General features: G+C 45.5%; 1 protein-coding gene across 6 annotated transcripts in view; it reads right to left on the bottom strand.

Moving 5' to 3' along the window:
• RC3H1 (ring finger and CCCH-type domains 1) overlaps positions 1–18,574 on the bottom strand; it is a 655,450-nt gene that overhangs the window by 475,057 nt on the left and 161,819 nt on the right. For all 6 annotated transcript variants that reach the window (XM_069231606.1, XM_069231604.1, XM_069231602.1 and 3 more), the window contains exon 8: positions 410–528. In XM_069231606.1, the coding sequence (XP_069087707.1) occupies positions 410–528 (119 nt within the window). The remainder of the gene's footprint in view (positions 1–409; positions 529–18,574) is intronic.

Genomic DNA, 18,574 nt, shown 5'->3' with positions numbered 1-18,574 from the left:
GCAGATCAAAACCAGACAATGCTTTGGTGTGATGTTATACCAAATGTAAAGAGCAAACATTTTCCTGCTCCACCACTTTAGTAGAGGCCGTTCATGTCATCTTTGAACCCCCGTCAAAAAGGCTCTACGAGCTACAGGTTGGCAGCAACTGCCACCCAGCAACCACTATGAACAGTAAAGGAATAAAACCTAGGCACTAAAGAATGGTAAGGGATGCGCCAAACATTGGTGCTTTCTTTCAAAAACTTCACAAATGTCAAGATAACATTCAAAATAATGCAGCCATTAAAAAAGGAAAGCCAATGGAAGAGGTAAAACAAAAACAGAAATCGTTTGGACGCAAAGATCCTGGAAAGGATGAGGTATTTGGTCATGGGGACAGACCACACTTCACTTTACTTTACTTTACCTGCTGCTGGTCTGTTCCTTTTTTGCTGTGGTTTTGGATGTAATCTACCAGCCCATGTACCACTGTCTTGACAGCCACTAATCCATTCTCCAGCTGCTCCCAGGTCGGAGAAGGGGCATCTATTGGAAACATGACAAATGGACACGGTTACACCAGACACATTTCAAATGCCTGCAGGCAGATTTTTAATGGGATTTTATACATGATCACATATAGATTATTCAAACATCTTTTATTAGCTAGTGTCTAGCTAGTAGCACATTAAGAGCAACGGAAATAAAGTAAATCAAATGTCCAATTAGATAATCACATGTCTGAGGTGTGTACAGTGCTGTGGCTCTAACGTTATTGCTCAACACATTTAGGGCAGGAAAACATTCTAGATCTTGTGGAAGTCCAACTCATGGTCTCTTACCGAAAATTAGTACACTAGCAAAGAAAAGATACTTATCTTAACCACTAGTAATAACTGTGTGCAGCATTTCACTGCTTTAAGCACATCTCTGATACTCTGGATCAAAACTATTAGCAAGTACAGGTTGCATATTTTCAAATCTTCCTCTCTTTTATGGGACTCTTCTTCCAAGTCAAACAGTGAAACGTCAAACAGTAGGTAACATTTTCTGTTCTATGGCATGTGTGGCTGTAGATACACATAGTCTGCATAGACCGTAAAGCAGTCCCTTCGTACAAGCTTAGGCTGGCCTGTGGGAGTTGCAGTTGACTGCAAAAGAGTTTGTAGCACAGCTTGACTGACACTGCCTTGCTGACGTGCTAGTACATCCACACAGTAATGCTTTGTAAATGTATCTGAAGTAGACCATGTAGGTTTCCAAAGAAAGCCATAGTGGCTCCTTTCTTCCTAGTAGAATGTGCTCTTGGAGCAACAGGTAACTGTTTTTTTTGCTTTAGCATAGCAAGTTTGTTTAGATTTTACTATCCATCTAGCTATACTGTTTTTGGATATTAGATTTCCTCTGTGAGGTACTGAAAAAGCTACAAAGCTGTTTGGGCTTCTAAAGTCTTTGGTTCTGTCAATGTAAAACATAAGTGATCGTTTAACATCTAGAGTACAGAGAGCTCCATCTGCAACCGAGTCCGGCTGCGGAAAGAAGCCTGGTAGCTCAATGGACTGGTTGATCTGGAATTGGGAAACCACATGACCTGGAGGCGAAGCTTGGGCATTTTTTGTTTTTGGTTGTGGCGAAAAAGGTCTCTGAAGAGTTCCCCACTTTAGCAAGTATTTTTGAAGGATTTGTGGGTGGAGTTCCCATTCGTGGACTTCTTGCTGCATCCTGCTGAACAGGTCTGCAAAGTCGTTGTCTGTTCCTGGGAGACACTGCCACCAGGTGAATGCGGTGGTGTACAGTCCACTTCTAATTTGTCTGAGAGAGTTGTGACAATTGGACGACTGTGTCCACCTCTTGTTTCTGTAGGTAATACATGGCTGTCATCTTATCCGTGCAGAGACAAGTGATGAAGAAATACTTTCAGGGCTACAAATACTGCCTGGAGCTTGAGGTAATTGATATGCAGGGATTGGTGACCAAGATCCCAAAGGCCATGTACTGTGAGGTCCTCAAGGTAAGCGCACCAACCATTCAGTGATGCGGCTGTGCTCAGAATGACCTGAGGCACAGGGTCCAGAAAAGGCCATCCTTTCAACAGGTTTGTGGTGTTCCATCATTGCAGACAGCGGTGAGTATGGTGGTCTGACAACACTAGATCTTCCAGGTGACCCTGTGACTGAGAGCACTAACTTTGACAGCTGCAGTGAAGTAACACCAAATATTTCTGACAGCAAGATCTGTCAATCAGGTCCCACTGTCAGAAAGCAGAGTTTTCATCTGTCTCTCCTGCACGCATAGATGAAAACATTGCTCCAGCAAGCAGGGAGCTGCTATTAAAAGCAGCTCCTTGCTTGCTGGAGAAATGCAGTTTCATACAGGAGGTGGGAGCTTGCTGTGATCACAGGGCTGCCTTGAGGCTCCCCCCTAAGGTCCTAGATAGCCTAAAAAGGGCACAAAATAAAATAAAAATCATCAGGGGCAGCGGGGGAGGCACTGAGGCTACCCCAGTGGTGCCAGATAGCCCATAAAGGGCACCAAATGGGGAAGAAAAAAACAAAAAAACATTGACCTAATGGTTTAGGCAACAGGCCCTCTCTCAGAGAGCTGAGGGTTCTAGTGCAGCTGTGTAGGTAGTTATTTCCCAACTTCAATTATTTTTTCACTTTAAAAGTTTAAGATTCATAATGAAAGGTGTTTTCAGTCTTTTTAAGTGACAAAAACATTTTTCTTTTCAATGTGTTCAGAAATCTAATTCTCAGTATCATTCATCAAAGCCTAAAACAAAAACTCCCTATCGGTCTCCCTCTTTCTCTCTCTCTCTCTCTCTCTCTCTCTTTCAATCTTTCTCTCACTCACAGACCCACTCAAACACTCACGCACCCACTCAGACCCATGTAGACCCTAGGGCACCCACTCACTGCCCCCCTCAGACCCTCACACAACCACTCACAGACCCACTGAAACCCCAATGTGGACAGCTAAAGGGCTGTGGTCAGAGTAGGGTTGGGTGGTTAGGGGCATTGGCAGCAGGGACTGGCTGGCAACCATTGCTGGGCACGGGGAAAGGCCATGCACGGTGCAAGTTTGGTGCTTTTATGGAGTAGGTCTCAGGGCGTGGCCTGTGCCACCAGACGCGGCCTAAGACCATGTGAGGTGGTGGTTTGATTAACGTACAGTAATGAAAATTACTTAATGTTAAAAAAAAAAAAAAAAAAAAAAGAAGGTTAAAGGGACGTTAGTTAGGAAATACAATTTAAACAAGCATTTGCAATAACAGTTGACATAAGCAAGCCAAATCAAAGCACCACAGCCACCATGAGCGTGAAGGAGAGACACAAAGAAAAATAAGTTAGCTCGTAGTCAAACATGCAATTATCCATGTAACAGGGTCAATGGCCAAGGCAGTAACAAAACTGCCCCAACGAGGGACAAACGTAAAGCATTTACGAATGATAACTAAGGATTTTTGAAAGGCAAGCCCATGAACAAGTCACAGTGATGGGCGTGTTTAAATGCCCAAAAATAGATTACACACATCTGAGCCCTTTGCGTGCTCTGCCTAAAAACCTTACAAATTCCATGAAAAAAAGAAAATAACAAAAGTTACAGGGACGTTATAGTTAGGCTCACATTTTAAACATACAAAACCATAGAAATTCACCTGTTACAGTTATTTCAAGTAACTATAACTCGTGCCCTAAGATAATTAAAACTCGCACCCTCACCATGCACTGCTAATACCCCATAAATTACAGCACTTTTGACATCTTTGATAACATCATTGGTAATATCAATTTAATATTTGCAGTAAAAAAAAAATTTAAAAAACTGCATGGCGGAGGCTTTGAGTTATAGTTACCTTAGGGCACAATTTATAGTTACTTGAGATAAACTATAACGGGTGAATTTCTAATAAGAAGCTATAGTAATCACCTAGTTTCCATAGGAAAAGCGTTTTATGTTTTAACAATAACTTGGGTGCCGTTTGATGAATCGTCACAAATTTTTAAAAAATAGTTTACTACTCACTTCAGCTGCTCTTTGGAAAGTTTCAGAGTGATGTGTTCAGCAGGGCACGAGAAAAGTGGGGGGGGCCCCCAAAGCACGTTTTCCCCATGCAATTTCCCTTGGGGATTATGAAACGGCTACAGCCCGATCTGCTAAGCATAATGCCACCAAATTTGGAAGAAAGCCAAATCTTGGTCCAGAAAGAGTGTTTTTTGGTAATTTGGTGTAAATCTGTTTAGCAGCTCTGGAGTTATTTAGGGAAAAAGAAAAATAGATATCTAGGGACGGCAATCTTCGCAGATTTGACAGATCCCATGGTGTGATCTGACTGCCTGCCACCACTTTAACCAACATTTAAAAAACAGAAAGGGACACGGTAGAAATACCTTGACTCCTAAGGGCTGGTGGGGTGTTTTTTTATTTAATATTTTACTGTGGGTCCACAAATCTGCAGTAAAAAATTCAAAAAAAAAGCGCTTGCTTTTTTAGGCCCCCAAGTGGGCCAGGCTCTGGGGGCTTGTTTTATAACAAGGGGAGAGCCTGGCCATGCAAAAAAGTCAAATACTCTCTTGGTGCTGGGACAGGCTTTTGCTTTTTCTCTCTCCCTCCCTCCCTCCCCCAATAGTTTCTCTCTGTGGCAAACTCCTGCTTTGGCGGTTGTGGGCCGCTATATCTACCTGCTGACTTGGACGTGAATATTCATGCAGCCAGTCAGAACCAGAGAGACTTGAAGTCGGAAAGAGATGCTTTACGCCGCCTCAGTTTCTGCCCTGGAGTTTAAGTTAGTGAGGATGTGAACGACCCCTGAAAATACTCATGACAGCTGGCAGTATGAGTGGCCTTTCTCTTAAATGGGAATATTTACGGAGGAGATGATGCGGAGTGCATGTACAATTATCTGTGTTGGGCACTGGTGATAGTTGACCAATATGTAGTAGAGTAAGGAGAATGCAACCTCTTTTACAAAATCACTTTGATGGCCCTTTCTTTGAATGTGTGTCTAATTTTCAGTGAGCTTTCTAGGCTCTTCATTATGTTGCGCTATAGAGATGAGTGTAGGACAGCCAGCCCACGTGCGACAGTCATCACTGTTCATATTAGTTGCACTAGAACGGGGCTCACACAGAAAACATTAAACCTACACTGGCAAGGCTGTTTAGTTTGTTCTCAGCAGTGGTACATTATAAGCACGAGCAGAAACAAACTGGAGTTTTTATTACTCCTGGCCCAATAGAGATGGCCTATTATTGCTAGCAAATCAAGGGCCATAGCAGGGTCTTGAGGCCATCTGTGACATGGTTACTAAAGGGTGACCTCACTGATTATAGTTCAGAAGTATCGCACAGGCTATTGCCCAAGTGTTTAGAATATACACACGATGTTCAGAGGGCTGCACTAACAGATGGCTTCTGAGGACAGCATAGTGTGGTCTTTAAGCAGTTATCGCTCAAACACAGGCATCAGGTGTACAGCTAAGCCATATTCCATTATGAGGTCATTCTGAAACTTAACCCTATACCCTGCACCATCCGGTAATTTAATCTAAATTTTGGGGTTGGTACAGCAGCTTGCACTGTCTGGTCATTTAATCCATATTTTGCTGTTGGTACAGTAGTTTGGTGAGAGTATCGAGTACTGCAGAAGACTTTGGCCAGTAATCAGTGTTGGGTATGAATGCTGGTTGTGACCAACTCCACCCTTCTTTCCAAGGTCGATGAGCTGAGTAACTTGAATTTAGCATGCACTTGAAAGTTGGCGAGAGGAGCCATCAAATGCTTCTCGGGAAGCTTTGCCCACATAGATCATATAAATACGCAATAACGGTTTTCTGCAGGTTATTCTACGATGCGTGACAAAAGTAACCCAGACTGTTTAGTCATAACAGATACAGACCAAGAACTGCAAACATTTCCGTGTATACATTTCTGCTGTGCCCAAAAAGGCTATGTTGCAAGTCAAGTGATCATCTCGAAGAAGACTCGAGTGTCACATTTGTGTTGTAAATTATGGAATGAAGGGCAGTGTGCTTGCACCCACAACCTCACCCTGCTCTTTAATAGTCGGTTTCCCAGGCGTAATATGATCATGCTGCTACAGTAATCTATTCTCTGTAGGCTGCTGCTAGGTTTATGCAACTTGAACATGACCATTACATTAGCACTTAAGCTATTTTCCAGAGCAATTAACTAACTTTAATTTGGCATCTGCAGCTAATCAGTTTATTGTGCAGTGTCAGTTACATGGGCTACAACATAGTTTTAGGATTTTGTGGTGTCAAACTCCTGGCTTAGATCATTAACCTGTACTGGTGTGGTATCAGTTAGCAAAGTTAGGCAAAAAGTAGCAAGAGATTTCAGGGTCATTATACTCTTGAACTTTGCTGGCATCTGTGTGCATTGTTAAAGGGGAATCGGGCAATAGGGACAGGCTGGCGCAACATTTTTGTGGTAACTATGTCAGAAATGAGGTCATCAATTGTGCGAAAGATGACTCATAACAATACACCTATGGTAGATACAACATAACTACAAAGACATCTGGAGCAATCAAATATTTTAAATTGCAATCGTTATAGGATCTAAATATTTGAGTGATACACGTTTGCAGACAGGCAAAGAAATTACATGCATTGTGCCATGAGTTTAAGACGTCCAGTTTGTTAAACAGAATAGGAGTTGCCAAGATGGCACACAGATGTTTGGTTCTCAATGGTGAGCAAAGAAACAGGATTCCAGGATAAAAAGAATCATGATTTGACTGAGGGGGTGCATGGTTGTACTCCATATGCCAGCAACCCACATAATTCCACTGACCCTTTTGATAAACTACAAGTACATGCGGGCAATTACCTTTAAGGGGGCATGAAGGCTGGCAAATGCAAGTCTGTACTCATTAAGGTATAAGTCACTCCAGTATGCAACATAAAAGCTCATCATATCCACAGGCCCCAGGCTCAATGAGGTCAGTGACATCGCTAAAAATGGTCGACATAGCTGCTTACAGGCTTAAGGATTTGAAAATGTGAGCATAGGTTCTGACAATTGGGCAAGTGGTAAAAGTAAGCAAGCTGCTGGTGGCACTTAATACATAGAGCAGAAAGTGTTACAGGGACCTTATAGTTATGAAATATATTTGTTTTTAAACAGACACTGTAGAGCACCCACTTTGGCATGGAAATCTCCCACTTTTTAAAGGGTTTCTGATGTGGCTTTGACTGTTCCCCGCTAACCAGGTCCTCAGTGCCACATCTATTTCACCAAAACTATGCAGTTGTTTTGCACAATTAAACTCTTTAGCTATCACTGCAAGTCCATAGTATATGGTACTACTGGTACCTAGGGCCTGGGGTATTAAGGAAGGTCTTTGAGGGCTGCAGCACCAGTTGTGCCACGCAACATAGATCTCTCACCAAACCCACACAGTGCAGCTATTCCAGACAGCGTGTGATGGTGCAGGCTACATTCAAAAAATGACCTGGCACACAACCCTGTGTGCCAGGTGTAGGAGGCTCGCACAGTATACGGTGTACACCTATAGTGTGGTACCCTATTCTAAGTCCAGGCAACCCTTAATGATTGTGAATAGGTGTGCAGATAGCAAAAGCTCTCTAAGGGTAGCTGAGGCAAGCAGCTGAAGGTTATCCAGGAGCAAAGTGAGGCACGTGCAATACCACAGTAGTCAGGCAGTAACTCACTCACAAGAAAGAACCACACAAGTGTAGCAAAAAGAAAGGATTCTTTATTATAGCACTACTACTAGACTAGCATTGGTATATCTCCCTTTGGACATATCTACACACAACATAAAAACACAAAAATAACCAACAGAAATAGCATAAAATATACAGGGCCCTTGGGTGGGGGGGGTAAACCATATACTAAGAAAGTGGAATGCGAAATAGTGCACCCACCCAAGGGATGTGTGGTAGTTAGCTAGGGACTTGGGGTAGAAGAAAACACCAGAGGTAAGTGTCCCCAGCAACCATGTGCAAGGTAGCTACCCATCCAGTCGCCCCATAGGCTGCTGCAGGGAGTGGTGGTTGGAGTTCATGTGATTCAGGACCTTACCAGTGGCTTGAGAAAACCAGCAAAGAAGAGGAAGATTGGAGAGTGCGGAGAGTGCCCCATCCTAGGTTACCCAGAAGGCAGGAGTACTTACAGCAGGGACCCGGGAGAAGAGACTCTCTCTGAAGCCAGTGTGAGTCTCAAATTGTACAGCTGCTGTCACAACCAGTGGACCACGCCGGTGGAACCCAAGGACCGATTCCAGAAGTGGAGGACCTGAAAAAGAAGGTGACAGAGTCCAGCACCCTTGGAGATGCTGAGGTGGTGCAGATGGTAATGCCCACCCTCCTAGAGGTGATGTTCACGGGACCCAGGAGCTGCAAAAGATCCCAGGAGTTGCCTACGAGCTGTCTCTCGATGGTTGCAGGATTGCAGGGGAGGGTGGGGGGAGGGCAGGGGGGGGGGAGAGGAGGTCAGGGCTGGCCCTCAGGATGCAGGAAGGCCAACAGAAGGTGTTGAAACACCCTCGAGTGACCCACAGGTGATGGACACAGGGAGTCACAAGGAGGTCCCAGCACCACAATAAAACAGAAGTCCCACGTCATAGGAGTTCCAGGACAGGGGCTGATCTTCGAGTAGCAGAGTGGTGGAGGCCGGGGCTTCTTGGCGTCTGAAGATTTGCTGGAGGAAGAGTCAACAAGCATTCGCACGTCCAACAGTTGCAGTGCACAGGGGTTCCACTCCAGTGGCACGAGCTGGGGCCCAAAGTCTCCCAAGTTGGTTGGACGACAAGCAGGACCCAGAAGAAGCCATACACTCACCACTTGTGAAGCACAGCCCTTCGATGTTTGTGGAACAGTGAACCCCACCAGCTGGTCGACGTTGTCTTGAGGTTCCGGCGGGTGCAGGAGAGTGACTCCTTCACTCAAAGGGAGATTCCTTTGTGCTTCTAGGTGCGAACATAGTCCTTATGACCCTGGAGGATGTGCAGCCTTGGATTTTGCAGAAAACCTCTAAGATTCAGAGAAACAATGTTCCAATGGGAGCCTTCTGACCAGAAGCAGACGTGTTTCAGTTCCAAACCAGACCAGCAGCGGTTCCAGAGGCCAGGACTAGATGTCTTGCAGAGAGTTCCTTGAATCCAAGGACCCACCCATTGGGGGGGGGGGGGGAGCACAGTCCTTTTAGTAAATCGTAAAAGGGGTTGGTCACTCTCTGGAGTGACCCACCTATCACACGGGGCCAGGGACGTCATCTACCTGGCCTAACCAGTCAGATACTTCCAGGTGCCTCTGCTTCCAAGATGGCAGAATCAAGTGGCCACCTGGCAGAGCTCTGTAAACCTCCCTAGGGAAGGAGCTGGACAAGGGAGTGGTCACTCCCCTGTCCTTTGTGTAGTTTCACACCACAGCGGGAACCAGGGATTACTGAACTGGTGCAAGACAGATTATGCAAATGTGCCCTTCAAAGCAGTCTGGTGGTGCTCACAGGCCGCCCCACCCCACCCCTTAGACACCTAATACACAGGGGGAGGTGGTCACACCACTTCGTCGTAGGAAATCCTTTGTTCTCCCTATCCGGCCTCATCCAGGCTCAACAGCAGGAGGGCAGAACAGTGTCTAGGGTCAGCAGCAGCGTGGGCTGGCAGCTAGACACCACAAACCTGCACAGGCAGAACTGAGGGATCCTCTAAGAAACCCCCAGAGTACATTGTCTCATACAACTAACACTGGAATAAGGTGTAGTTGCATGTTTCCAACATGTTTGATATTAAACATGCCTAGGTTTGGAGAAGCCATTATATAGTTGGACTACTCGTGTTGACCAGTGTCCACTACATACCTAAAGATGGCCTCCTGCACTTAGAGTCAGGGAAATGGAGCCTGGGGTCTCTATGGGAACCTTGTTCATGCAGGGGTACCCTCACGCATAGGGACATGCACCCTACCCTTGGGCTGAAGGGCCTACCAATGGGGTGACTTACAGTGTAAGTGCAGTGACCACGGTATAAAGCAAGCCTCGTATCTGTGGTGAAAGTGTGCTTGCACCATTTTTCTCTGGCTGCAATGGCAGGCCTGCAGACACAGTTTGCATGGGCTCCCATGGGTGGCACAATACTTTCCTACACTCTCTCTTCTAAATTTGGTTGCTTTGGTAACCTTTACACCCCACAATTGGCATACTGGTGTTCCCCTTTAAGTCCTCAGTATGTGGTACTTAGGTACCCAGGGCATTGCTACACCAGCGGTCCCCCCATGGGCTGCAGCATGTATTATGCCACCCATGGGAGCCCATGAAAAATGTATTTGCAGGCCCTTTCACTACTGGTCACTGCAAGTCACCCCTACGATAGGCACTCCTAACGCAGACGGTAGGGTGCAGGTTTCAGTGTTTGAGGGCACCCCTGCATAAGCAGAGGTGCCCCTACAAACTCCAGTTCCAATGCACTGGACTTCGTAAGTGCAGGGAAGCCATTTTACCCTTATACTGGCCACAGGTAACTTACTGTAGGGAAATGCCTCTCTTGGCATGGTTATCCCCTAAATGTTTTGCCTTTTGTTCATGCCAGTTATGATTTAAAGTGTGCTGGGACCCTGCTAACCAGGCCCAAGCACCAGTGTTCTTTCCTTAAACTGTACCTTTGTTTTCACAATTGGCACAGCCCTGGCACACAGATAAGTCCCTTGTAACTGGTACCCTTGGTACCAAGGGCCCTGTGGCCAGGGAAGGTCTCTAATGGCTGCAGCATGTATTATGCCACCCTGGGGACCCCTCACTCAGCACATGCACACTGCCTCACAGCTGGTGTGTGCTGGTGGGGAGAAAATGACTAAGTCGACATGGCACTCCCCTCAGGGAGCCATGCCCTCAACCCACTCCCTGTGGCATAGTTAAGTCACCCCTCTAGCAGGCCTTACAGCCCTAAGGCAGGGTGCATTATAACACAGGTGAGGGCATAGTTGCATGAGCACTATGCCCCCACAGTGTCTAAGCGAAACCTTAAACATTGTAAGTGCAGGGTAGCCATAAAGAGTGTATGGTCTGGGAGTCTGTCAATTACCAACTCCACAGTTCAATAATGGCTACAATGAAATCTACGAAGTTTGGTATCAAACTTCTCAGCACAAGAAATGCACACTGATGCCAGTGTGGGATTTATTGAAAAATAGACACAGAGGACATCTTAGAGATGTTCCCTGTCTACCAGTCCAATTCCTAGTGTTAGGCTGACCAGTTCCTGACAGCCTGCCACAACCAGACGAGTTTCTGGCCACATGGGGTGAGTGCCTTCGTCACTCTGTGGCCAGGAACAAAGCCTGTACTGGGTCGAGGTGCTTCTCACCTCTCCCTGCAGAACTGTAACACCTGGCGGTGAGCCTCAAAGGCTCATGCCTCTTACAGCACCCCAAGGCATCCAAACTAGTGGCGATGTCCATCCCTCCGGACACAGACCCCACTTTTGGCAGCAAGTCCAGAGGAGATAATGAGAAAAACAAAAAGGAATCACCTACCAGTCAGGATAGCCCCTAAGGTGTCCTAAGCTGAGGTGACCCCTGCCTTAAGAAATCCTCCATCTTGGTTTTGGAGGATTCCCCCGATAAGAATAGGGATGTGCCCTCCTCCCCTCAGGGAGAAGGCACAAAGAGGGTGTAGCCACCCTCCAGGGCAGTAGCCGTTGGCTACTGCCCCCCAGACCTAAACACACCCCTAAATTCAGTATTTATGGCCGACCCTGAACCCAGGAAATCAGATTCCTGCAACCTGAAGAATGAAGGACTGCTGACCTGAAAGCCCCAAAGACGACGACGGAGACGACAACTGACTTGGCCCCAGCCCTACCGGCCTGTCTCCAGACTCAAAGAACCTGCACAGCGACGTATCCAGTGGGATCAGCGACCTCTGAGGATTCAGAGGACTGACCTGCACCTAAAGGACCAAGAACCTCCAGAGGACAGCGGCTATGTCCAGAAACAGCAACTTTAAAGAGACTCTCACTTCCCGCCAGAAGCGTGAGTCTTCACACTGCACCCGACACCCCCGGCTCGAGTTTGGAGAAACCAACACTACAGAGAGGACTCCCAGGCGACTCCAACGACGTGGACACCCTGAGTCGACCTCCCTGCACCAGCACAGCGACGCCTGCAGAGAGGATCCAGAGGCTCCCCCTGACCGCAACTGCCTGGTAACAAAGGAACTCAACACGTGGACCATGCACTGCACCCACAGCCCCCAGGACCGAGAAACCACCTACCAGTGCAGGAGTAACCAGCAGGCGACCCTCATCTAAGCCCAGTTGGTGGCTGGCCCGATAAGCCCCCCCCAGTGCCCTGCCTGCTTCGCCAGAGTGACCCCCGGGTCCTGCCATTGTTTTCAATACAAAACCCGACACCTACTTTGTACACTGCACCTAGCTGCCACTGTGCCGCTGAGGGTGTGTTTTGTGTGCTTGTGTGTGTCCCCACCCCCCACCCCCCCAAAGCTCTACAAAAGCCCCCTGTTCTGCTCCCCGAGGACACAGGTACTTACCTGCTAGCAGACTGGAACCAGAGCACCCCTGTTCTCCAAAGGGCGCCTATGTCTTTTGGGCCCTCCTTTGACCTCTGTACCTGACTGGCCCTGTGTTGCTGGTGCTGTGGCTTTGGGGTTGCCTTGAACCCCCAACGGTGGGCTGCCTGTGCGGAGGAGACTGACTGTGTAAGTGCTTTACTTCCATGAGAAACTAACGTTCACTTACCTCCCCCAGGAACTGTTGATTTTTTTCAGTGTCCACTTTTAAAATAGCTATTTGCCATTTTAACCAAAACTGTGTGTACTACTGTTTTAAATCAAGGTCTATACTTACCTGTGTGAAGTATCTTGCATTTTATGTACTTACCTCAAATATGAATCTTGTGGTTCTAAAAATAAATTAAGAGAAGATATTTTTCTATATAAAAACGTATTGGCCTGGAGTTAAGTCTTTGAGTGTGTGTTCCTCATTCATTGCCTGTGTGTGTACAACAAATGCTTAACACTACCCTCTGATAAGCCTACTGCTCAACCACACTACCACAAAATGGAGCATTAGTATTATCTATTTTTGCCACTATCAACTTTTAAGGGGAACCCTTGGACTCTGTGCACACTATCTCTCACTTTGAGACTGTATATACAGAGCCATCTTCATACACTTACCTATCAGTAATCCGAACCTAGTCATGTTTGGTATCAAACATGCTAGAATCATACCCCAATACTAATGCCAGTATCAGTGGCATGATTACATGCACTCTGGGGGCAGGTGAGTGACGTCAGTGACCCTCTCTGATAGGTGGTCACCCTGCAGAGTGACCAAACCCCTTGTGAGGGCTATTTAGGGACTCCTTTGCAGGTGGGTCCCCAGATTCGGCTTGCAAGAGTCCACCAGGGCTCCTCTACATCGACCTCTTCTGCTCTTGGCCACTGGAACTGCAGCTGGACTTCACAGGAACCTTCCTTTCAACTTGGGAGACAGTGAGCCCTTGCCTGCCTCTGTGCACCGCGATTGTTGCAGCAACCAAGGCTTGTTGACTCCTGCTCCAAGTAGCCCTGGCCCCCATCACATCACCCTTGCAAGGATAGTCTCTTCTATGCTGCTTCAGTGGCGTGGGACTCCTCTCCAGGTGTGCTGATTAGACCTCACTGCAACCTACTGTGCCTGCTGCCAGTGGGGGTTACAACTGCTTCTGCTGGCTCTCCCTACTGCTTCAGCTCCTGGGCTCTACAGCTGGCCTTCACCATCCACCATCAACCTGGGTCTTCATACAGAATAGGATGGGTAGTGAGCCTAGTGCAGGCCCTAAGCCGGGATCCACTAGGGAAAGACTATGTCCCATTTCCAAAATGGCAACACAGTCTGCCCTCTGTGATCAGTGTTAGGGGGGGTGGGCTACAGATTTATGATCCCTGGCACCTATCAAAAGTAAAAGAAGACTGTGCCATTAGCACGGGCAACTTTAATGTATGATTTGCTGTGACATCAGCGCACCATGAGCCTTGACCTTGCAACCTAAAAATAAAAACTATAGATATAAAAAAAGAAATCTGACTTCAGCAGCGAGGAAAGTTCTTCCCTCACATCTCAAGTTTGATTCTAAAAAAGGAAAAGACACTTATTTGCAGCAGAAGAATTTTCTTCTTCAATGGAGATGATGACCCGCTGATGTCCTCTGCACTACGCACAGCGGTTGTGCAGAGGATGTCAAAGGGCCATTCTTAGCAGTGGAGTGATTTAGGTCTTATTAAGGTCTCATTGTGTCAACACAAATTGTTTGGAAGGAACTATTCGTCATAAACTGTTGTGATGTGGTTTATAAAAGGTTTATGAATATGGATTGTTTGCCTAGTACACGAAGAATGGCCAAACCGGCTGACAAATAACCTTTTATGGTGCCAAATGCAAAGCCTTGGTGGACCAAAGACAACAAACAAAAAATAAAATCTGATAAATTGGACTCTAAAGGTTCAATCTTGTGAACACTGCAACAAGCCATAAATTTGTCCCAGCACAAGGCATAGATATACTTAATGGAAGGGCATCTCTCAGCAAGGAGGACACTCGTTACTTCAGGCAGCAGATTAAATTCTGTCAACTGCCACCAATCAATCTCTTTACACAGAGATGTAGGGTGCACAGATTCGGGTGAAAGGTCCTGCACTTCTGCTGCAACCGAAATCTCCTCAAAGTGACAGCCTAATCAGAGGTCATATACTCATGCACAGAAGTTCCAGACACAACACCTACCCAGGGGTGTGGAATTCCTCTAGCCCGATGCCCAGGACAAATTGTTTGGTGTCAAGGACAAAAATGTATTATGTTTATTTTGTTCTTGTGACAAGTAGGCCCAGACCCCTGCAGCACAAACCCTTTGGCTGCCAGTTTACAGGAAAGGGAACTGTCTGCAGTTGGGGTAATATTTGTGTCCATATGTTAATGCTGTTCGAACTTGTATTTATGGTTCATTAATGAAAAGCCTTTAATATTAGGGAGAGCACTCTAAATAAAAGTTGTAAGGTCACACTGCACTACTGACAGTGGTTCCAGTAAAATAAGTGTACACACATTTTAAAAGTTTAACAATATGAGGCTAAGTAAAATGCTGCCAGAATGCTTTCTGACTAGATGCAAATATTTGCAGAAGCTTGTAAGCAAGAGTGAGGATTCTTAGCTTTCAAAATAAAATGTTCAGAAAAATTGAAAGAATATAAGAAATGTTTTTGTTAAATTACTGTGAAAATGTAGGCACTATTTCTTCGAAGCATCATTTAGTAAAATGTGCGGATGCAGGCTAGTATTTCAAAACAATATTCATAATGGCAAATCAGTATAACCATTTTCAACAAAATTATCGAAAACATGAAAATAAACAAGCATTGTCAAAGCCAACCGATCTGACATTGGTTGTCAGTCTTTTGGTTTTGTCAATGCGTGTCTCGTTTTGACATGGCTTTTATAACATTTTATTTTTGTGGGAGCTGCCAAGCCTTCACCATCATAACAAATATTGGCAAAAAGCAAAAAAAGTATTTAGGTATAAAAAACGGCACATATTTACCAAGCAGTTCCTGGCACTGAACACAACAGCTTAGTGTGCCAATATGCTTTTTGTGGAAGAGCGGAATGTTGTCACTCCTAGTGAAGCCAGCCAATAGAGTGAGAAATAGAATTTTAACAAAAATAAAAAGTCTTGATTAATATTAGACCTAATCAGAGGCCCAATTCTTAAAGAAAGTCACAAAAGTGCACCCATAGTATTTGTCTTTGCATTAGTGGCTTCATGAATTCAAAAGAATTTACAGACCGGAACCAGGAAATCGTACTCCTAGGAAATATTTGTGAACTGTATTTTAGCACGAGCAAATATGCATGTGTAGATTTGCTCTGGCGGAAATCTATTGAGCGTTTACAAGTTCACTTTCCCACCAACCACTTTCTTCTCCAACCCTTGGTCAGTAGTTAATTTCCAACCTTTCTCAGTATGGGAAAAGATTACAGAAGAAATGGTGAAAATCCCTATAACATGCAAGGTAGTAGGTTTGCACAGACACAAAGGCATTGCAGCCCTAGAAATATTACTTACTGCTTTTTCCATCCCCAGTATGTAGATCTGCGGAAAGGTGGCAAAATCAGGAAATTGCTAGAGTAGTACTTGAAATTGCTAGTACTCAAGCTCTAGTACAGTAATAGCCCTGGCATAGAGAAGGTATTATCAGAGCTTTTATATAATGAGATTGCTGTCATAATTTGCCGCCACATTGCATGGCACCAAAGGGACAAGTTGATTTAAGAAGCAACCTGTCCTGAGGACAAGTAGGTATTTTATTAAATTCAACAACCCTGCCTACCTGATCCAATCCCTAGTTATGATGATGAGATGGGCCCGGTTGTTCATGATCTTTATAGAGGGGGATAGAAAGGCATGGGCAAGAAGGTGTAGGAGTCCTGTGTTCCATTCCAGTTAGAATGTACTTCAAGTAAGCGGTCACGTACGAAGTTTAATGTGCAAAACCTGTGACAGTGCATTTTCAACAGTGGTAAAAAGGTCTAGGCAGGTTTCTCCCCATTGTCGCAAGATGTCCTTGCTACCTTAGGATGCAAACGCAATTTGTAAATCGGTGGCATGCTTAGTCGGTCTGCTCCGGTATTCAAAGAACCCACCAGGTGGTACACAACCATGGAAAAACCCTGACACTCCAACCAACTGCAGAAGCACAGAGCCTCCCGGCACAGGTTCTACGATACCACTTTACCATGCTTGTTGCATTACCACACGGCAATGGTATTGTTCAAGAGTCTCTGCACCAGCTGCCCATTGATGAACAGCAGAAAGGTCTTCAGCACCAGACGAATGGACCGCAACTCCAATAGACATATGGAGCTGGGCTTACATCGGAGAGCCAGAATCCTCTAATCGCCATCTCCCGCAGATGAACTCTCCAACGCAGTAGTGATGTGTCTTTCACCACCATTAGTTCTGCATGGCGAAGGGAGGGAGGTCTACTGCTGGACCAATTGCATTTGAGCAGCCACCACTGCAGACTATGATCAGTCACTTCCAAAATGTGGATGGCACTCAATAGTTATCCTTTGTGCTGGGCTGACTGGAAACTTCAGATTCCACTACAGAGCCCAATTACGACACCTGACTTGGCTAACCCAGAAGATTTAGGCAAGAGCCTATGAAGTATCAGACCTGCTCTCAATGAGATCTAGGACCGAGGATGAATCATTGGGATTATAACCTGAATATCGTAGAATTGTTGCAGCAGAGGGAAGGCTTTGAACTCAACTGTATCCAGGATAACGTCAATTAACTGCAACATCTGCAAAACAGTCAGGTGTGACATAGTTTATTGACTGAAACCCAGCATCTTCAAGAGGTTTGCCATCATCTGAAGGTGGTCTACAACTGACTATGGCAAACCCACCTTCAACAAAGTCATCAAAGTAGGGCACAACCAGTATTCCCAACCTCCAAAGAAGGTGCCAAGATCCCCACCATTACTTTTGTGAACAGGTGAATACTATAGAGGCACTGGTGAGGCAATGCAAACTGAAAACACTTCTGGCTGACTTTGAACTACAGATATCTGTGGGACTGCAGGAAGGGCATACGAAAATACATATCCTTAAAGTCCAAGGACACAATCGAGAACCCCAAGACCAGAACAGTCAAGATCTGATGTAACATGAGCATTTTGGATTTGGACTTTTCACATTAAGGTATTTAGAGGCTGAAGGTCCAATATGGGCCGAAGGCCTCACTGGGTCCTACATTTTTCAACAATTACCTAATTAGTCTCAAAGACAGTTAGTGCTACTCTTAGGGTACCACAAGGTTCCTTATTATTTCAGCATTTTTAGGTCAAGAGCAAGCACTCTGACGTAATCTATGCGTTGGCTTTTAACCACGTCCACAGCACAACCATCAGTATCACTCGTTCATGGGCTTGCCTTTCAAAAATCCTTTGTTAACATTGGTAAATGCTTTACATTTGTCCCTCCTTGGGGCAGTTCTGTTACCGCCTTGGCCATGTCACATGAATAATTGTACGTATCCTGATATGTTTGACTGCGAGTGAACTTTTTTCCTTTTGTGCCTCTCCTTTGTACTCACGGCGGTCGTGGCGCTTTGCACTGGTTTGCTTATGTCAACTGTTTTACTTTTCATTTTCAATTTCTGTGGCAAAAAAAGTCCAGTTAGGAATTTACAACGCTCACAGCTCTAACTCGAGCAAACGCATGACCCACTGCATTGCAAAATATTGTTTAAATTCCGAGCTCACCTGCTGTGATAACAGCAATGTAGGCTCTCATGCTGAGTTTTAACAAAGCATGTGGCTCATATGTAGGGTATCCGGTTTTCCATTCCACCCGGTCACCGAGGGTAAAATCCAAAACAGAAAATGTGGCTGGCTCTTCAGTTGAATCCATTAATCACCTAATTTTCACCACTGGGTGGCAGCGGAGCATTATTTATTTCATAAATGCTATACCTGCAGTCTTTTAATGTTTGTGCTAGTCTGCCACTGGATAAGGAGGAGATTGTGGTGTTGCAGCAGCT

Source organism: Pleurodeles waltl, chromosome 4_2, assembly GCF_031143425.1.
Source record: "Pleurodeles waltl isolate 20211129_DDA chromosome 4_2, aPleWal1.hap1.20221129, whole genome shotgun sequence".
NCBI lineage: Eukaryota > Metazoa > Chordata > Amphibia > Caudata > Salamandridae > Pleurodeles > Pleurodeles waltl.
This window is presented reverse-complemented; position numbering and strand designations above follow the sequence as displayed.